General features: G+C 41.8%; 1 protein-coding gene across 6 annotated transcripts in view; it reads left to right on the plus strand.

Annotated features, from left to right (window-relative positions):
* Nucleotides 1-22,185, plus strand: part of GRID2 (glutamate ionotropic receptor delta type subunit 2) — a 755,994-nt gene that overhangs the window by 646,540 nt on the left and 87,269 nt on the right. For all 6 annotated transcript variants that reach the window (XR_012995185.1, XR_012995186.1, XM_076336770.1 and 3 more), the window contains one exon: nucleotides 3,728-3,923. Coding sequence is in view for 4 of the 6 variants with exons in the window: in XM_076336770.1 (XP_076192885.1) it covers nucleotides 3,728-3,923 (196 nt within the window). In the remaining 2 variants the exon portion in view is untranslated. The remainder of the gene's footprint in view (nucleotides 1-3,727; nucleotides 3,924-22,185) is intronic.

Genomic DNA, 22,185 nt, shown 5'->3' on the forward strand with positions numbered 1-22,185 from the left:
TAGGTCTTTTCCATTTTTGCAGCTTGCCTACACAGCAGCATACACACGTGTACACCTCAGAGGCTGCAAAACTTCTTTCTCGCTCCTCAGCGTAGGGTCAGGTGAACCAAAGCCTGGGGTTTACTGCTGACAACAGCGTTTAGCGCATCCGTAGAGTTTACACTCATACTTGTCTTGCTCCTGTCCTCTCGCCGTCATTTTCTCAGCATAGAGCAGCACCTACAACTGTGCAAAGATGTAGAGCAGGGCAGCTGAGAGGCATCCTGTGTTTTATGATAGCACACCAAACGGTAAAGAACTGCAGACTGTAGTCAACGCCAGACCTGGAAGCTACAACATGCCTTCCTGAAGGCATTGACATAATTCTCCTCCTTGTTATTTCCCCGCTGGTGATGCCTTTGTGTGTGGTGGCACTCTTACTTGCTTCTCAGACTGTTTGTGGTGCGCTTCCCATACCTGCTTGTAGTACACTTCTGGACTAACAACTCATGTCTTTGTTGGCTTACCTTTCTGAAAATAGCAAGGTTGTTTTTATAGCCACAAGATATACAGAGGAGCTGTTTTTCCTTTTGTGCTGTTTCTAACTGTACTGTTTTGTGGCAGCAGCTACACGTATCATTTATATACCAGTTAGCAGTAATATTTCAGAAGAATGCTTTGCTGCTTGTTATATTAGAAATCATATGTCTATACAGAGTCTTGTAAAGTAATGATTGCAATTTTGCTAGGTGTTGTCACTAGAAACTGGAGACTCAGTAAATACTTTTTTTTATACTTTTCTAGTAATATGTATGACAAATAACACTGCAATTACAGGACATTACAATATGCATCCTGTGACAGTTTGTTGCACTTCAGAGCGCTGCCAGGAGATACGGAGGTGTATTGGCAGCAGCAGCAGCAGTAACACAAAATGGGTGAATATAGTATCTTGTATTTCTCTAGTGCCTTTTATCAGCGATGTAGAAGGCAACCAGATTGGTCAGGCATGAGATACCTTTGGTAAATTGATGTTGACTGTTCCCAGTCAGCTGCTTCTCCTTCATGTGCTCAGAAATGTGCTCTGAGAGGACTCATTCCATGATGTGGGATGACCAGCCTTAATTCCATGAATCATCTTTTTTATCTTTTTTTTGAATATAGTCTGGACATCTCCTTTCTCCAGTGGTCAGGGATCGCCTCCAATCTCCTTCATCTTTCAAAAATTAAAGCAAGCGGCTTTGCAAGGATGTTGGCCAGCTCTCTCAGCAGACTTTGATGCAGCCTGCCAGGTCCCATGGACTTCTATGGGTCTAGTGCTCTCAATCAATCCCTGCCTTTCTAGTTGGGATTTACCTGACCACCTACTGCTGGTTGTTCATTGCCTGCTTGAACCCTGCCTCTACTCACAGAGACCTGGGAGACCTTGTTGGGGAAGAGTGAGGCAAAGAAGGCACTGAGCACCTCAGCCTTACCTGTGTCTGCTGTCCCCCTCAACAGGTCCACACTTCCCTTGTTCAGCCTTTTAGTTCTGCAAAAGCTGTTCTTGTTACCCTTGAGGTCCCTCGAGAGCATCCACTCTAGCTGAGTGTTGGCTTTCCTAATGCTATCCAGAGTTGCCAGGAAGTGTTTCTAAATTCCTCCTTTGTAGCCTGTCCATACTTCCACCTTCTGTATATTGTTTCATGAGATGAAGGCCTTTTGAAAGTCTTGGGTTTTTTCAGTAATTTCAAAGTGTAATAGATGATTGAATTGCTTTCCCTGGAGAAACCCACTTGGTGGCTATGTCTAATCTTCAAGACTGATCTTTAAAATCATATCAATCCTTATTTCAGTTTATTTATTAAACCTAAGTATAACATCTTAGTTGTTTCCTTTTGTAATTCCCCTGATTACCACTAGAGCCTTTTAAAAATATTTACTGTTTCCCTTTCACACACTGGCTGTAACGAGGTTTCACATTTTTGCGAACAGCTCAGGCATTTCGTATTTAATCTTTCAGAACTCATAGGTGTTTATCTGGACTTGATAATGATTTTTTTTTACTTTTCAGTTACAAATTATCTGCAGTACTTACTATCCTGATACCTTAGTCTACTAGAGTCTCACGTTTTTCTTCCTAGAAGGGGGCATGTCTCAGTTAGTCCTCTCATAGAAGACCAATATACTTGGTTTCAGGAAGAGCTTCATCTAGCAGCTCACCTTTGATGATCCCATATGTGTACTGATTCTTTGCAGGTTCCCTGCTGCTTATGTTCTTGAAGAGGAATGCCATCTTGTTGGATAAAGAGGAGAAGATTATGGGGGTTTTAATACCATTAGTTATTTACTCTTCAAAATTAAATTTATCCCTTCCTTATATTTGCTATATATTATCTGCTTAGAATTTAGCTCTCGTTCAATGTTTTTTCTAAGCCCCTATGTCTGAATTTCAAAGGATTTCTTTTTGACTCAACTAACTTCTAAACCCTTGCCATTGAGCTCTATTGGTTTCTTCTTTTCCTGCTTTCTGTTGTGTTCAGAGGCATACATATGCTTTGAGATCCGATTACTGTTTTCTTCAGTGCCATCCCTGGAACACCTAAGAATTCCATTTTTTTCCCCCTGTAGGGCCATTTTCACTTGCCTCTATATTTACATGTTTCAGAAACGCAACTTGGAATTTGATGAGATTCCTGTATTTGTGTTTGCATTTCCTGTAGCTGTGATGAGCTTTTACAATTTGCTATTGCCTACTTTAAGACAGCACTCAGACCCTTGATTTGTCCTTAGATGTCATCCACTAGATTTGTGCAGTTTATACAAAGTTAATTTGTGCCAGGAAAGCTATAATGGGTTTTAGGCACTAGACATATTGCAGTAGTTATTTTGAAACTTTAATGAATGCCATTGAAGAAACAAAGGTACAGGAGAGCAATTCTATAGGACAGGAAAATAAAGGCCAAGAGGTAAGGAGACTTTAAAGTGTTCTGATCCACCTTTTTAAGTCCAAAGCAGGGTTGACAAAGCCATATTTGGGATGCTTTAGAAACTTCTAAACTGGTTAATTTTTCTTGCTTATAGGGAACAGATAAGACTAGGTAAGGTAGAGCAAATTTATTGGACTAAATGACATGGACCGTGATGAAAAGACAGTTCATGAAACCACAACAGAAATCTTCCTATTGCTGAAAATAATGTAGGATGTGACCTGCCTTGTGTGATGGGTGCACAGTTCAGCGCAGGAATACCACTAAAAAGCTGCTCTTCACTGTGTAACCCAGGAGCACATAGAAGTACTCAGGCCAGGTGCTTTGGGCTAGATTCAGTGAGTTCTGGTGCTGACACTCCTGCTCCCCAGCAGCAGGGTGTGTGGTGGCACCGTACGGTCGTAGGTGGTTACTTCTGTTGAGCTTGCTGCGTATGGCTGGAGGGACTGCAATGCTCCCTTCTCTTCTTTGCCTCTGCTCAGAGGAGCTCTCGGCATTTGACAGGATCGTCTTACTCCTTCCGTTGTTCTCTTTTCACCCATTTTCATTTTTTTCCATCCCTTCCTTTCACTTCATATTCCTCCTTGTGTCTTAAACCATAAAAACAATTTTTCAGTCTCACTTTGTCTTTTAAGAAAAAAAGAAAAAAAACCCAACAACAAAAGAAACTGGCTTGACAGCCGTCTTCCTATGTGTTGCCCTTTGCTTGCCTGCAGCTCCTTCCTCTTGAAAATGTGGCTTCAAGTCTCCTGTGTCTCTTTTCTTCACCAACAATTAAGGTCTCTCCAGGATCTCTCAAGGCAGACGGATATTCCTTATGGCACTGTCTTGGACTCCGCAGTCTATGAGCACGTCCGAGTGAAAGGGATGAATCCTTTTGAGAGGGACAGCATGTATTCCCAAATGTGGCGTATGATTAACAGAAGTAACGGCTCAGAGAACAACGTCATGGAGTCGACCGCAGGCATTCAAAAGGTACTGGTATGACTTACTTTTTGCTTCCCATTGGAGATGCTCTCCTGTAACACCACATTTGCTTAGTTGTTGCTTTTAACTATAAGGGATGCATTTGCACCCAAATAATGGTAATGCCTGGTACCCATTTCTGCAAGTCCATTGCATCGGCGTGGAGGATTGGGACTTCTCAGCTATGTAGCTTGTTTTCAACCACATTTTAAAATGTAAGTACCTAGAGTGTTTGCTCTGAAAAGGATTTATAGGCATGAGAGATGAATGCATTTGTCAGGATGCAAAATAGGAATAGGAGCACTGGACTTATAACCCCAGAAGACATGGCAATGTACTGTACAAAACTTAAAGCACTATGAATACAAGACATTGATTAACTTATTATTGTATACTCCTGACACTGAAAACTTTGGCTTTCAGTTGTAGCTCTGAATCACGTACGTTTCGAGAGAGGCAGGCAGAAAAAGATGATCTGGCTTTAAATAAGAGTCTCACAGCCACCTTCTGTAGTGAGTTCAGCAGTGGAAAATACTTTGAGAGCAGGAGTCAATGTTTGTAGGTACATTTGTGAATGCAGTAGTTCCCTCCCATGTTTTTGTTGACAGCTACAGCTTTTATAAGAACAGTAGTACATGAAAGGGTTCAGTATGAGCGTGAACATAGGTTAATGAGTGACTGTATACAAACTTTATCCCTACCATTGTATCTTCATATTCAGAGTTTTAAATCAAATTTGAGAAATATCATATTTTATAGATTTTTATTTTAAACTTCAAAATGTGAATGTTAATTGGAGGAAATATCCATGAAGTTGTGTGTTCACTTGTTTTAAGCTTGGTTTAGAGACTTCTAAAAATCCAGACAAACTCTGCCTTTTGTCTCCACCAAAATCCATTTGCCAGGAAAACCTGTAATTTCTGGTGTTTTCACACTGGACACAAACATGTAAGAGAGTATGTTAAAAAGAATGATGAAGTCACTGGTGATCTCTTAATAATAAAAGAACCACAAAATAACAAAGATTCTTTGGAGTTTTAAAAATCACTAATCCACCCTCTGTTTAACTGAGATCATATTTTCTCCTCTGAAGGACTAAACAGCATGAAAGAAGACACAAGAGAGGCCCTGCGGAGCTGCGCTTTTGAAACCCCTTTAGAAAAAGTCATAAGCTGAAAAAGCAAGAAAAAAAAAGAGTCTGAAGATTTATTTGCTAGATGAAATTGCTCTTTTTGAGAAAACATGTTTTAGCTCAGTTTGTAAGGGGCTGATAAAGCTGGGTTTTGCCTTTTGTATAAAAAAACCCTGCCCTCCTTCTGGTTTGCCTTCCCAAGTTACACTAAAGGTTTCAGAAGAATCAAAAACCAGAGCACGTCAAACACAGCTGTGTTGACTAATGGCTTTTAGGTGAAAAAAACAACCCGTGTATCACGCTGGCAGGTAATTCCAGATTAGTCTTTGATTCCTCATTCCTGGAAACATGGCAGTTGCTGTCTTAAAACCTACAAAACCAGAAATATCTGGGTTCTTTAATTTCCCATGCCTCTGCTTCTCAGGAACAAGCACTTGCAAATCGTAGTGTTGAAAAACCAAGTTGCAGCATGTGAGCAAGCCAACCACCCTCCAATTTTAAAATATCAAAGCGTTCAGGCCCAACTCTAATGAACATACACATCCACCTATGTGTGTGCAGTTGCTCCCCTTCTTTCACCTTACAGGAAGAAATGACACAGAAAAAGATTATTTGCCAGTTGCTGTTCTCGCAGAAGCTTTTGGGAGATTGTATTTGGCCTGCTCAGGAAAAAAGCTGGATGAAGAATGTGATGTTAAAAGCTAGTCTTAGGCAAGGAAAACTAATATTTAAAAAGGTAACTGATAAGAAGCAGAGATTATAATCTCCGTAAAATACTTCAAAAAAATGAAAACATTTCAAAGGAAAGAATTCATGGGTTCCCTTGACCTATTTATATACTTTGTAATGTTCTTCAGGGTCTTGAACGGATTTAACTGGCCACATCAGAGCTATTCACTCAACCAGATTATAACCCCGGACAAGCTAAGCCTGGACAGGTCTCCCTCTGTGCTTCGTTTTGTTTCTACCATTAATCAGTGCTAAAGCATGACTGAATAGCAGTTTGTCCAAGCTCTCCGAGGCTGTTACCTCGACACACACTCCTGGAGTGCTAAGCAAGGTCTGAGACTTAATGAGTGCTTCCAAATGGGTACGGGGAAAGGGATTTCCACTAGGCTGCCTAATGACCATGAAGGGACTGTGATAGGAGGGACCGCCATGGGAGAGAGGTGTGCAGGAAGGATGTTATGGACGCAGTGGACATGCTCTTCTTTAACAACACTCCCCGCTGCACCCTCTCTGAGGTTAAACAAGGTTTGCAAGTAGCCATCGCAGAAGAGGCTTTGCCAACCATTTTTGTTATATCTTAAAAGTACTTTAGTTTTTTCTTGCTTTTATTCTGCAAATTACAGTGTAGCTGGCACTCTTCTTATTTTGAGGAAAGTAACAGTTTAATAGTAATGTATACATAAACAGAGGGAAGGGGAGGGGGATCAACCACTGATTTACTCAACTCATCATCCCACTTGCTCAGCAGGACTTCATGCTTGCTGTACCAGTGACTTCATGGGGAATGGCACCTGTGTGAGTGAAAATACAATACAGCCAAATGACAATGATTGCATAGTCCCATTTTGCGTCAGGCAATCTACCGCTTTGACCTGCTTTTCCTGGCAGGAGGGCAGGGTGGGCAAGAGAAGTAAGATGGTAAGATCATCGTTGTAAGTTTTCAGGTTTTGATATTTATTGGTCCTGTTCTCATAAATGAGGTGCATACGTAGCACTGTGTGTGCTCCCATTCCATCCATAGTGAACAGCTATATACACTATCAGATCTGGTTAGAGAGCAGCTGGGTAGATTTACCCTGAAGAGGGAGCAGAGTTTTAAATACCTCAAACAGGAGACAGCCTGAAAAGCACAGGCACTTTAGATGTTTTTTGCCACTTACTGTCTCTTCCTTTCTCAAAAGGCAACAAAAAGCAGCTGAAGATCTGAAGGTAGGGAAGCATTCAGTTGTTTGTCTTCCTGCTCTTGTCAAATCAAAATGGATGGGGAGGTAGCTGTATTCCTATATATGCTTGGGTTATCCTGGAGAATATTCACTTTTATTTTCTTTTATTCTTTATTATTCTTGTTTCATGTATCTCAAATTGGTTTTCCTTTTTTTGCATAGGTTATGAAATATGCATCTCATTCTGTCAGAGGAATCTCTATTTTCACGAAAGTTATTTATTCGGAGAGGATTTACAGAGGCCTAAGTCATGCCTGCTTAAACATTCATTGAGGACTCCAAGGAAAATCATTTAGGCTTAAACATATCACATTACATACCTCTTTATGTCTTCTTAAAAAGCACATTACCCTGCTTAATCCTTTACAAGCACCACAGGCTTTCCTATCCTTGGAACTATTCTCATTTAAAATATAATGAAGCGCTTCCATTGTGCCCCTGTCTGCTCTTTCTTCCCTAGAGTATAATAGTGCCTAATGCCCTGTCCTACCCACCTTGTTCCTCTGAACATGATACCATAGCCCACAGCGTCTACATTTTTCTCAGCAGTACAAAGTGGAAAATTCCTTTCCCAGGCTGCATAGGCAGAGTCCGGATGCATTTGAAACCTCTGTCTATTTAATTCTATCTGCAAAATATTTAGCTGGTAGGAAACTTGTGAATGACTGGCAGGTGAAATAATGCTTCTGGATGGTGCATTAAAAGAAACTCCTCTTAGGCTCTCATAATATTTCATCTACAACTTGCACACAGTACCAAAAGGGATTTGGTCTTGAGATTTTGATTTTCTTGTGATCCTACTTGCATTGCCAGTGGAAACATGCTAGCAACTGCTGAGCCCTTTTGTTTTCCCTGGACACTGTGGATGGCACTTTTACCTTCCCGAGAATACTGTAATAGTAACAATATTGTTTAAACTACCTATGAATAGGCCATACAAAGCTTTGCTAAGGTGATTTGTCTGGGGAAGAAAGGTGTAATAATGATTAGTGATTCTGTACTAGAACAAATTGTTAATAACTGGACATGGTTATTCTTAATTTGGTTTTTGGCAGTAGCAACAGCATAAAGATTTCTATTGATGGGCCAAAACCTCCTGAATTAATTAATTATCCCGATTTACTCACAAATTTGCCATTGGAATTGCTGTTCTGGTGGCAGATACACTGATCACACCACAAAAAGATCTTGTTAATATATGCAAGTCCATACATCTTTGTTGTGAACATTTCTGACCATGGAGTTGGCCAATAAAAAGACACTGACAATGAGAGATATCCAAGAAACGCTTTTTGGATAGTGGATCTGTACTGTAATTCAGCAGTTTGACAGTGGCTAAGAAAGGGATAGGAAGCAAAAAAGGCAAGAACGTATAAAAATGCTGGGACTATACTCCAGTCCCCCGTATATCTTAATTCTCTACAAGGGGATCAGCAACACTCTGCAGCTGTCGGTTAGCAAACTATTTATCAACCCAGACACTGGTTCCCTCGTTCCCCTCTGCCTCCGGAGGTGATGCTTCTTGGGCGGATGAGATGTTCTGTTGCTGCTCTACAAGTAAGAAGGTTCAGGAGTACCCTTAAGACCTTGACATGTTCAGCCCCACAGCTGAAGGTTCAATTTATCTATTTTGCAATTACCCTCTCCTGCACAGTCCATGACTTGGAGCTGACAGGTTCCTGGGGATACCAAATGCACCTGCTGTCCTCACTTTGTATTATCGTGGGTGATCTGGCTCCATCTTATTTGTCATGTAGTGTCCTTTTCCTGGGAAGCAAGTCTCAACATAAAACCTGAGCCAGATTTGCCAGTGAAGTGCTGTTAATAATGACAGGAGGAACGCGTGATCCACTGACACTAGCATGTTTAATCTCTCATAGCTTGTCAACATGTCAGTTTATGGGGGCGGGGAAGTGGGGTATATTTCATTGCAAAGCATATTTCTCATAGCTTTATCACAAATTGGCTTCAGTTTGCATGAGCCAAAAGAATAATCAGCCTGGAGAAAGATTTTTTTTTTTTTAATTTCCTATAATCCTGTGTATCTTTGCTTCCATATCTAGGGCTTAAACAAACTTGCAGCAGTGCAAAAATTTTGAATCCTGACCAGAAAGCACTACAAACGCAGTGTGGCATTACTTTCAGGCATTACCAAAAGGCTAATAGTCATCTGGATTAGCTTAGGGGGGTCAATGTGTTTTGGAAGTATAATAACTGACCTGTGACAGTTATCAGAGCATGAAGAAGATTCTGTGCATAGCTTTAAAAATGAAATGTAAAACTGTTTTCCTACTGCCTCATTTTCTCAGAATTCAAGAATTCTGAGGCTCAACAAAAGGCTTGCTCTCCCTCACGAACGCTCCTAAGCATATACCAAAATTTGATCCAACTTTGACATTCTAGAGAGTTTTCACAGGTTTTATCTTGAGTAGAACACCTGTAAAGGTTATTTTCTGCAGAGTTTGGCTTTATGCAAATGAAAATGTAAGTCAAAATTTGAGTCAGCCTACATATCAAGAAATGGCTCTACACAGTCATGTGTTCATCCAACAGCTAAGCAAGCCAACTACTGCCGTATTCCTTTTGTCTCCGAAGTTTCCTGAAAATTTTATCTGAGTTCAGCTTCTCCTGTTTCATCTTACGTGCTCCTGTATGTACCTTCCCCCTTTTGCTCTCACTGAAATTCCATCCAAGTTGCTCATGACTTCTGTTCAAAGGTCAGTCTGCATATGCCTGCCAGTCACTTTAACAGCCTTAGACGTCACTGATTGATGTCCTGCCGTGGTGCCATGACATTCTACCTTCCATGACTGTCTTTGCTTGCTCTCTCTCTTATTTCTCTATTATTTTGGAGAATTTTCCAGATCTGTCCTCCAATTTTTGTGGGCCATCCTACATCCAAGACCATAGTTTTTTCTATCTGTAGCTCATCCCAGAGTATTCTCAAGTCCAAACAAATTCAGCTAGAGGCTCCAGGGAGACAACCTGCAGTTCTGCTTCTCTTACACTGAACTGAGCTCCTCTTATCTGAAATAAAATGTGTGTGTTTTCCTCTACTGTCTTTTCATGAATGTCTGACCACTAACGTAGTTCAACCTAAAACCTCCAGTAGTTGACATTGTAGTCTTCATTTTTTCCTGTGGCTTTCTATTGCTTAAGCTTGTGTGTCTATTTAAGTTTTGCCAATTTACCTTCCATAACATGTCTATGATTTACCCATACAACCTCCAGTCTATCACTTCAGTACTTTTCAGTGTTATTTTCTCTGGCCTTTACAAAGCACCCTTTCCGCATTTAGTTCTATTGAAAATGCTCCGGGGGGTGAATTGTCTTGAGTTTCAAGGCCCTTTATGGTTGGTTCTGACTCTCCCTGTAGCTTTCTCATTTCTGAATTGGAAATCATCCGTGTGAGCTTCCAGTGCAACTCCTTTTTCAAGCAAGTATCTTTATGCTTTCTCCAAGGACTCTTCTGTAAGGTACGAAGTTTTCCCTCAAGACAGTAGTCTTGTCTTTTCTTCAAACTCCTTAGCACTCTCCTTTGTTATTACACTAACAAAAACCTTGACAATTAGGTCTCTGGTGTACTACGATCGCTACCCATCAACTGAGCAGCACTGTTTTGTTGTTGCTTTATGCTCTTTCCCTTCATTTGGCTTATTTTATAACTGCCAAATAAGAGGGGAGAGAGGAACTCATACTGTAGTCATCTAAACACTATCATAGATGTGTTGTGGGTGAAACCAAAGAACTACTATAGTACCCCAGAATGAACTAAGTTAATGAACGTGACCATTATCAGAGGAAGAGTATTTCTCAGAAAACCACCTCTCTGTATCTGACCTTTCAGCCTTCATCCTCAAAGGAGAGCTACAGCCTAAGTTCAAGAGATGAGCATGGGAGCTAAAGTTTGTAGCAGTCTGATAGAATAGAAAAAGATGGGGGGGGGAAAAAAAGGTTTTATTGAGCAATCGGTCCTTATTATCTCGTTTTCTCCATCTTCAGTGGTGCCAGCTACCTATTTCTCTTGAATTGTCTCATTGATTACCATAATTGCATTAATCTCAGAGTCAGTTTTCTAATCTTGAAGTTTTCTGCATGTTTTCAGAGGAGGTTTGTTTGCCTTGGTTATTTAGGGGTCCCACCGCAGATGTATCCCTTCTTCTGTTTAAAGGTAATTCTCTCTTAAAACCTTGCTTCGCTTAGATCCTTAAACTGTCATGGCTACAACTATACTCCCATCATGTGTAACTTTAGGTGCCTAATTTAGGTGCCCAAGTTTCTTTCCTAGCTATCATAGACAATTTCCTTCTCTAGAGAGTGGCTGGGAGTGCCTAAGCTGGGAACCTATTTTTCTCAGTGGCTTATTTTGTACAGTACCTATCGAAATAAGATCATATTCCGTGACTAGATTTGGCAATAAAAATAAGAAATAGCAAAATATATCCTGAGGAACTAATTTTGCTTGAATCCTGTAGAATTGCATTCTGCAGAGAGCTGAGTCCAGGCTTTTCAGCTGGAGAAAGGATGGCTGACAGCCCTTTGAGGAGTGAGCATGGGATGGGGGGGTCCCCACCCTTCATTCTGATGGCCAAATGCAAAGCTAAGTACTTCACACCTTAGGCTGTCTCTAACCCTGTAGTCATCTTTTTACATGGCAAAACAGTCCAGAGAGGAAAATTGGTTCCTTTGTCGGTGGAGATTTCACTTGGGGTTTCTCTTGTGTAGAAGTGGACTAACTAGGATGGCATCATGAGAGGAGCACCTGGAGAGGTCCTGATGGTAGGAGACCAGCTCTGTAGAAGTGTGCAGGTGGCTGCCACTCTAAGGCACCAATTGCATTGCCAGGCAATTGGTCTAAAACAATCCTCAGGCACACACAAAAAACAGAATTAATTTTGTGTTAAATAGCCCTCAGTCTCTACCTGTAGAGATAACAAATAAGAGTTTCCCTTTTTTTTTTTTTTCTGGAGAACTTTGGATATTTCTGATAGGTGGGGAAGGTAGGACCGCAACACCATGCTCTGACAGCGAGTGTAGCTAGACCACAACATGCAGAGTAACTGCTTGTGGCTACCTGTATGAGGAGTTTGTAGCTCGCAATACTTAGTTTATCCCCTTTATATCTCCTTGTGCCTTTTTCTGGTAGTGTGCAACTCTGGGAATTGCTGCCAGACTAGTATGTATCCCCATTTGTTTCCGTGGCCATATCACATCTGAATACCATAATCCTGAGCTTTATATGTGGGAGACTTTAAATTTCTGAATAACTAAGCAGCATGAGTGCTGCTTTCATTTGCACTGGCAAGTGATTAATTGCAGAAATTCCGAGCTCCCTCCTGAAGCTGGAATTTTTAGAGGATGGGAAATTTTGGAAGGGAGCAGGGAGTAAGAAAACTGACAATTAGGAAGTAATTTAAGAAAAAGTGTAAAAGCTGAGCATGCATATCTCAGGATAATGCTCAAAGGAAATTTTTTTGCTAGCTTTATTTGTTGCTGGAGTTTTCTCAGCTGGCCACACTCAGTATTAGGGAGGCACCTGTTAGAAAGGGTGGCATAAACAGAAAAGGATGCTGAACCCACCCCTACAAACAAGTAGCTTAATTTGTGCATATTTGGGTCTAACAGAGCAATGGTATTGTCACACTCCATAAAAAAAGGTTTCTGAATATTTACTATGTGATGAGTCCATTTATTATGCATTAGCACAGGAGAGGTCTGAAAGAGAAACAGCTCTCATGGGTGCTGTTATAAACCACCTCATGAGTAAAAGACAGGCTTTAGTAAAGAGTGCAAAACAGGAGATGTCTTTATGGATATATTTGCAGCAAAACGGAAGTTCTGCTGCATGTTAGTCTCTCAATTAAAACCAAAATAAGATGATGTTCTCCCTTCTGTTTATCAGCTGCAGAGGCCAGGAAGGGTTTGAGAGAGGAAGTCTCTTTGGGGCATAAAGGTACTGAGGGTGCAGTTTTGTGGGGTGTCAGTTGTCATTTGGGCACTGCTGCTAGAGTGACATTGGTCCTGATGTGGCATCTTACAGTGAAAGCGTGTTGGGTATATATAATGAAGAAGCAATACAGGGAAGCTTTTGCTAGATAATAAACTTTTGCTACTTTTTCCAACCCATAAATCTACTTCTCATGCAGTTGCTAAAATTGTTTGTACTACCTTCCTAGGCTGTTCCATCTATGGCATTGTCTTGCCAAAAAAGAGTATGACCAACAGCTTTACATGACCAAAAATTGTAGAGGGGTGAGCAAGCTGTGCTGGGATGCTAGCAGAGCAGTGAACTTCCCCTTGTGTGTGTCAGCAGCTTGTGGAGGGATACACCCTTCTCTGGATTTTTGAGTAGCACGTACGTTAACTCAGGTTTTATTACTGTGGGGTGACTTTGAGCTCAGCACTCACTGCTCTGCTCTATTAACGCGTGGTGTCTTCAGAAACTGGGTGTGCTGCTTGCATGTCATTCCACTTTGGCAAGCGGTCATTTATTTTGATTTAGCAGGAATTGGAATGAATATGACATAACAAGTCCTGTAATCCTTTAGGCCTCTGAGATTGCTCTTTATTAAACAAGAGAGACTCCTGACGGAAGTTACAAACTCCTATGAATATGCTTTCCTAGTCTGGCCGCATCAGATGTGGGCCATTTCTGTGCAACCTATGGGGAAGCAAAGCTTGGGGTGAGTAAAATGTCCTCCTTGAAGTATTTTTTGTTACTTCTTCAGGTCACTTCTTGTAGACATTTTCCTATGGGAGGGTGATGAAAAGATTTGAATTTGTGTAGTTTAACAACCACGCATTTTCTTTTGTGCCCAGATCTAGTTACATATTCCTTTTTCAAAACCATCAGTGGAGAAGGTCTGTCAAAAATTGCTGCCTCAGGGAGTAATAGAAATTTGGATTATGTCTCCTCCTTTGTTGGTTCCTCCTGTCCTTCCCCTGCTTTTTTTAACTCAACTTATGCAAAGGCAGTAGTAAAGCCACAGCTCCCTCGCCAAACCCTCTCTGTGGCTCACGTCCCTTTCCGTGGCAGACAGATGTGTCTGTGCTCTGATTCCTCATTTTGGATTCTCGTTATCCTAAGGAAGAAAAACTCTATGAAGTGCCTGACGGAGAAGAGTAGTTTGGCATTTGGAGCCCTCTCATTTGGCTACAGGGGACACGAAAGGTATTAGGCATTTATTATTTTGGTCCTGTGAGCTCTTATTTCTCCATTTTATCTCCATTAACTTAGTGGTTTTCCTACAGAGGTTCTGTAACATTTCCAAGTTCATGAAGATGAATAACACCACCATACCGAGGGTGTCTGGGGACTAGACAGACTCCTACGCAGCTCTGGCAACCTCGGCTCATTCTTTTCCTTCTGAATTCTCACTTCACTTTGTTCCCTCCCTCTTACTTTTTCATTTTTCTGCTTTTTGACCTTCCGTCCCTTCTGTTTGGATACCAGCTACTCCAACTTTTTCCCAGCTCTCTGAGCCTTTCTTCTTTGCACCCTTCACCTCTCTACGCAGTCACGCATCTCCTTTGCGATCTTCATCGGCTTACGTTGTCTCACTGTTTATCTGTGCAATGAATTCTGTGACTTTCAGTTCGCAATCAGATTAAGCTTTCCAAAACCCTGACTGTCACTTTGAAGCCCAGTTGCAGGCTTACAGTGTGGTGGGTTGCACTAGGGACATATCACACACAGATCAGGGGAAATGCAGACCTTTTCTAATGATCAATAGATGGAGACAGGAGAGCACACTCTTGCTTCAGGCACAGAACTTGATAATGTATTCACTTTCTTGCTTAAATGTTTCCAGCTATCATTTTTGTGTATTAACATATTTTAATAATACCCAAATACATTGTGATGCATTAACAAATGCAAATGATGGGATTGAATGTAAGGTTGTTTAAAGGATATATGCGACAGAAAAAAGACATGAATAGAAGTAATGAGAAAGGGATGTATAAAATGCGCTGTATATTCCAGCTCTAAAGCATGGCTTGGACTATGAGGCTGCAAGTCTAAAATGGTGAGAGAGGTATAAGAGGTAACAGAGAGGTCTTGTTTCATATTTTTGGAGCTGCTATACCAATCGTTCATAAAACAGTTTGACAGATTTATATAATTTCTGTTAAATAACTTGTTACTAAACAAACAAACAAAAAGTCTAATCCAGAGACCAGCAAATGTAATTGTGGTGAGTAGATCTGTAGCAAGTTTCCGGGGAACTACAGGCCTGTCAGCCTGACCTCGGTGCCGGGGAAGATGATGGAGCGGTTCATCTTGAGGGCGCTCACAAGGCATGAGCAGGACAACCAGGGGATCCGGCCCAGCCAGCACGGGTTCATGAGAGGCAGGTCCTGCTTGACCAACCTGATCTCCTTCTGTGACCAGGTGACCCGCCTAGTGGATGAGGGAAAGGCTGTGGATGTGGTCTACCTGGACTTCAGCAAGGCCTTTCACACCGTCTCCCACAACATTCTCCTAGAGAAGCTGGCGGCTCACGGCTTAGACAGGTGTACTCTGCGCTGGGTCAAAAACTGGCTGGACGGCCGGGCCCAGAGAGTTGTGGTGAATGGAGTTACATCCAGTTGGCGGCCGGTCACGAGCGGTGTTCCCCAGGGCTCAGTACTGGGGCCGGTCTTGTTCAATATCTTTATCGATGATCTGGATGAGGGGATCAAGTGCACCCTCAGTAAGTTTGCAGACGACACCAAGTTGGGTGGGAGCGTTGACCTGCTCGAGGGTAGGAAGGCTCTGCAGAGGGACCTGGACAGGCTGGATCGATGGGCCCAGACCAATTGTATGAGGTTCAACAAGGCCAAGTGCCGGGTCCTGCACTTCGGCCACAACAGCCCCAGGCAGCGCTACAGGCTTGGGGAAGAGTGGCTGGAAAGCTGCCCAGCAGAGAAGGACCTGGGGGTGCTGGTCGACAGCCGGCTGAACATGAGCCGGCAGTGTGCCCAGGCGGCCAAGAAGGCCAATGGCATCCTGGCCTGTATCAGAAATAGTGTGGCCAGCAGGAGTAGGGAAGTGATCGTGCCCCTGGACTCGGCCCTGGTGAGGCCGCACCTCGAATACTGTGTTCAGTTTTGGGCCCCTCACTACAAGAAGGACGTTGAGGTGCTGGAGCGTGTCCAGAGAAGGGCAACGAGGCTGGTGAGGGGTCTGGAGAACAAGTCTGATGAGGAGCGGCTGAGGGAACTGGGACTGTTTAGCCTGGAGAAAAGGAGGCTGAGGGGAGACCTCATCGCTCTCTACAACTACCTGACAGGAGGTTGTAGCGAGGTGGGTGTCAGTCTCTTCTCCCAAGTAACTAGTGACAGGACGAGAGGAAATGGCCTCAAGTTGCGCCAGGGGAGGTTTAGATTGGATGTAAGGAAAAATTTCTTTACTGAAAGAGTGGTGAAACATTGGAACAGGCTGCCCAGGGAAGTGGTGGAGTCCCCATCCCTGGAGGTATTTAAAAGACGAGTAGATGAGGCACTTAGGGACATGGTTTAGTGGACATGGTGGTGTTGGGTTGACGGTTGGACTCGATGATCTTAGAGGTCTTTTCCAAACTCAATGATTCTATGATTCTATGATTCTAAGTCTCCACTGTAAGACTTCATAGTCTCTCATTAAATCATTCAGAAGTTTTTAATTCTAATACTCTTACAGCTGTAAGTAATAGGAAAGCAAAAAAGGATAGCTCAAGGAGAACCTGCAGCTGCTCTGATAGCAAATTTTTAGACTATCATCCTTAAATAATCAATACATTAATAAGCATATTGGTAGGCAATGAAATGCTAGTGAAGTAATAAGACTGGTGCAGGAAAATTAAACTGTAAACAAAAAAGCACTGGCAGAATACTTAGGGAATCAACCTTTCTAATCTCTAACATATATAAGTATCAAGTATCTAAGTATCAGAACCTTTAATTAAAACAGATGATTGCCCTTAAAGTCATCCTAGTCTCAAAACAGGAGGGAGAAGAAAGTCCAGTCTGGTTTAAGATATCATCTAGAGAAATAAAGCACAGAAAAGGCTAATTTTTCAAATACAAAAGAGGAACCCAAAATTTTACCTGTGCATCTCCACAATGGTGTTTATGTTTACAAACTCCAGGTCTGTGCTTCTAAATGCCTATGTGCATTTAAATGCAAGTACAGGTTGTAGAGCCAGAGAGATCTCTAAGGTCTGATCTTAAAATATCTGGTCTGGGAGACTGGAGACTGAGCAGACTTTTGCTGCTGGCTGCTTTTTGACATTGTCCTCAGTCATCTGATTATACATAGTGGGAAATATTCTAGTAAAACTGCATTTTGTTGGAATATATCAATTTATTGAACCCCAAGTGTTTTGAGGAAAAAAAAAATGTTTATGTTGTGTTTAAGGAGGGAGAGGACCAGTTTGAAGCACCAGATCTGGTCGTTCAAACTGGATGGTTGTTACACAAAAATAATTGGTGTCCTACTCAGCAGAGTGCCAGAACATATGATTAAGTTTTGTGGGCTTAACCCATACTCTTGCCAACAAAATCCTGAGGTTGGGTTGTAGGGAGTTATTTCTTTAAAGGACACTTAAAGTAAGCAGAAAGTCTCCAGTGTGGAGGCTGTCAGGCTGCACTAAGGTCTGGTGTCAGGACATGATCAGCAGCTCTTGCGGGTGCTTTGCTCTCTAGCCTTATTCACTTGCCTCCTCAGGAGCAATGAGAAATGAAAACACACCTCTTTAATTCCCACTAAATATTTCAGGGGGTTTCAAATCCCATTCAGCCAGAAGTTTCACACAGCTTTCTTCCTAACATCTGTGCAGGGCTCTGAAATCTAGGAGAGGAGTGTTCTGAACTAAAATGGGACTCTGCATGCACATCGTGGCTGTGCATACAGGCTGTGGACGGCTCCTGGGCTGGACCAGGGAGCAGCCCTGCAGGGCATTTTTTGGGCACTCCCTCCTGACATTGTCTCTCTGAGCTCCTTTGTGGGTGCGCAGAGGAGCTTTTCTAAATATTACCTAAACAGTATTTTCAGCTCCTGCAGGTTTTGCATGGTTATAGTCACCAGCGTGGCAGTCCCAGCTGAGTAGAGTAGAGGGTCAGATGGATGTAGAAAAATGATTTTCTCTCTCCTGTTACTCAAACCTGCAAGACTGGCCTGTGTCAATGGTGTACTTGCATAGGCAGTGACAAATGAAAATGATACAAGACCTTTCATTCTCTGGCATTAGCCTGGCACCTTTAATACTCAAAATCCTTAGAAAGCCAAACAAAATAATCTTTTTTTTCTATACCATATATTACGATGCCTCCTGGTAGTGTCTTTTTCTGACCTGATTCAAGCAACTGAGAAGATGTTTTCTGAGTGCTTTTCTTGGAAAGAAATGTAGATGGAGTGAACTTTCCAGCCATCAAGTTAAAAATTTAGAAGTAACAGCACGGCATTGAGAAAGATAGGCCAGGTAGGTAAGCTGGCTTTCTTAAAGTGTCTCAACTAAAAATAAAGCTAAAATTCTTCTGTTAAATAAGCAGAATCTTTCCTTAGGCTGAAGAGTAATGATAATTGTGGTTTTTCCACCATTTTATTCTCTTTAGTTAAATTGCCAGCAAGCAGTTTATGTCTCTTTGTATTTGAATTAGGTGGCAGAGTTGTCCAGTTTGAAAATGTGACTACAGTCAGTTTCTTTTTAATAGCCAAGCTATGGGAGGAGAGGATTAAAGTGCCACGTGGAGTATTTTAAAAAGCATTTTAACCAGGCTGTAATCACATTTCATTCTTCTATCAGTTTGCATAAAATATCCGATCTGGACAGAGTGCACAACTCCCTCGCTGGGATTGCAATGGCAGGAGAGGGTTGTTTACCATTCCCTGCTCTAAAGCTTTCCCACTGCACGGGGGTTGATTGGTGTTTGTGGCTGTTTTCCGAATGGCTAGTTAATCAAAGAAAACAGACCCCATTCCCTGCTGAATATAACAGAGGTAGGGATATAAATACCAGGGACTGTATCAAGATGGGTGGAAAATACAATGCATCTCTAAAGAAAAAAACAGTAGATAAGCAGCTGTATTATACAAGTCTGTAAGTACCAAGGGGTTCTGGTCATAACATCAATCAAAGAGCGGAAGCTTTGGTTGTTTTATCACTCTGACCTCGGGACGGGATTTGCTTGTAATACTGTCATGGTTTAAACACAGCCTGCAACTAAACACTACATGGCCATTTGCTCACTCCCCCCTGGTGGGATGGGGGAGAGAATCGGAAGGGTAAAAGTGAGAAAACTCGTGGGTTGAGATAAAGACAGTTTAATAGGGAAAGCAAAAGCCACGCATGCACAAGCAAAGCAAAACAGGGAATTCATTCACTACTTCCCATCGGCAGGCAGGTGTTCAGCCACCTCCAGGTAAGCAGGGCTCCATCACATATAATGGTAACTTAGGAAGACAAAACGCCATAACTCTGAACGTCCCCCACTTCCTCCTTCTTCCCCCAGCTTTATATGCTGAGCATGACGTCATATGGTGCAGAATATCCCTTTGGTCAGTTGGGGTCAGCTGTCCCAGCCGTGTCCCCTCCCAACTTCTTGTGCACCCCCAGCCTACTGGCTGGTGGGGTGGGGTGAGAAGCAGAAAAGGCCTTGACTCTGTGTAAGCCCTGCTCAGCAGTAACGAAAACATCCCTGTGTTATCAACACTGTTTCCAGCACAAATCCAAAACACAGCCCCATACTAGCTACTATGAAGAAAATTAACTCTATCCAGCCAAAACCAGCACAAATACCTTTCTAGTAAGAATTCTCAACCTGTGAGCAAACCAGTCTAGCGCATGGCACCTTCCCATTAGTGAGTTTTGTCCCTAACTGGGATACAAATTCCCAGGAAACCTCAAAATTTCTCATCAATCTTCCACTAAGCACTGGCTGCAGTTCCTGAGTATTCCTTTGTATAAGAGATGGATGGCCAGGACATCTTTCTTGTGATTGATCCAAGGTACTGCAACATACCTTGGTCCAAACCATCTGAATTTGTGACCTCTGGGAAACACTGAAAAAAATAATATGTCCTGCAGCATGGAGAACTGGCATGGGCTAGCTTCCTGCACTGCAGGTGGTCAGAAGAAGATGACAAATCCAAATTTGAAAACCTCTAAATTTTGTTTCATGCATGGCAGGAGTTCTGAGCACGGTTGTGTTTTACGTGACACTTCAAGTATGCACTGGGGAGGCTGCTGGACTGGGCCTCTCAATGGGCACTGGTACCCTGTCACCTTGTTCATAGGTCTTCACTGAGCATTGGTGTGAGAGGGGACACAGGTCTGCTCATCCCTTATAGAGGAGAGGCACACAGCTACTACTTGCTCAAAAGCAGAATTTGGCATGAAAAAAATTAGGTGCTTATAAGCAGCAGTATCTTCAGAATCAAAATTTTGGCCTTAAGTGCTAAAATTTTGCTCAAGTCTTGTCTTCACGCACAAGTTGTTATATGAATCTTTCTTGGAGTCCCAAATGTTGCAGTTCACAGCATAGTCTGGCGACAACACACAATAAAGTAGGTGCAGATCAGGCAGGTGTAAACAGCAAAGGCGGGAACAATTTCTCACAAAAGGAAAATGTGAGCATCAGTTAATGAATGTTTGCAAAACGCTTTCAGTCCTTCAGATGATGCTATTATTAAATTGAACATCTTTGCTTATGCTATAGTTGTGCTGAAAGCTAAATGGAGACAGTTTTCTTTAAACAGTATCTTATTCTTGATTAGCTTGGTCATTAAATCATTTTGGATTTAACAAAGTGAGCGGCAGATGGAACACAACAAAAAGTGCAGAACAACAAAAAATGAAACATGATATGAGATCACGGAAGAGAATCAAAGTAGACAAACCCAAACGTAAATCGAAAGAGCTCATACCAAAATTCTGGCTAAAATAACAACATATAGCATATGTTTGGGAATGACAACATTTTTGTGGAAAATACTCAGGGTATTACTTTGTCTTTCCATAGATGTCAATAAAATCTTGAGTTAGAAGACTGTACTTCTGAATACGTCCTCTCATGCTGTGGTGTTGAGAGTCTCCCCTCATTAATCAGACATGATAGTGGTTTTGCAAAATTAAAATGAAGTTTAGTGGAAAGGAGTGGAAACATCAGCCGAGCACATAACTCAAGATCACGTGAATTCTTTGCATCTAATGGCTTTTACTACCCTTCTTGCTGTACCTCTCCACTCTCAAACTAACGTCCCGCTTTTCAAAATCTTGAATTGCCCAATTCAGCCTCCCATCAACTGGCTTATCCACCTGTTTCTCCACCTTCCTCGAACATCACATCAAAGGTTTGACGTGTCTTTCTACAACACCCTTTCTCATATCTTCAGACTTAATTGCTCCCTACGTCCAACATGAGAAATTATTAGCTCAAATTTGGCATCCATTGAAAACAGTTTTACAAACGGCTCTGTATTTGCATCCACCAATTTGGAAGCTGACTTGACTGTTCCAGACCTCATGAACTGACTAACGTGGAGGGAAAATCTCATAAGAGCAAGAATTACTTTACATAATGTTCTATAACATCCAGATCCATTCCTAGCTGAACAAAGATAAATTACACCCAAATAACAGAGAAACTTGCAGAAGGTTTGTTCTGAATTTCTTTCTAATAGTAGTCCAGGCCTGGTGGAGTTTCTTCGGTCCCCATAGAGTTTTACATGATACACTTTTTGACAGATACTGTGTCAAATTGTATTGTATCCTTTCATGATTTATGTTGCACACATTCTATACGGCTTTCAGTATGTTTTAGCTTTTACTACTAGTAAAAGCTGCAAGCTATGAGGTGTTTCTAACACCCCATGTCAAGTTTTATGTATATTATGAGACTGCAGTTTTGATTTAATCTTTATCATATTACACTCAATCTGTAGATTTTTTAATTTTTATTATGCTCTTGACATATTTTATGCACTTACAGGTCTGTGTTTTATCTCTCGGTTCATTCAGCTTGAACATTGCTAGGCCTAGGTTCTGCTCTGAGTGTGTGCCCCTTGTAGGTACAGAGTAAGTCCACTGAACGGACTATTACTTATTCAGTAGCTGCCAAATGTAGATGCCTGTACTGGGCCTTAGATTCCCATTGAACTTGCATTATTGAGCTCTAAATAATTTGAAATACAACAAAAAGAATAAACACAGCTAAAAAGAAGTCAAAA

The sequence above is a fragment of the Aptenodytes patagonicus genome, chromosome 4, assembly GCF_965638725.1.
Source record: "Aptenodytes patagonicus chromosome 4, bAptPat1.pri.cur, whole genome shotgun sequence".
NCBI lineage: Eukaryota > Metazoa > Chordata > Aves > Sphenisciformes > Spheniscidae > Aptenodytes > Aptenodytes patagonicus.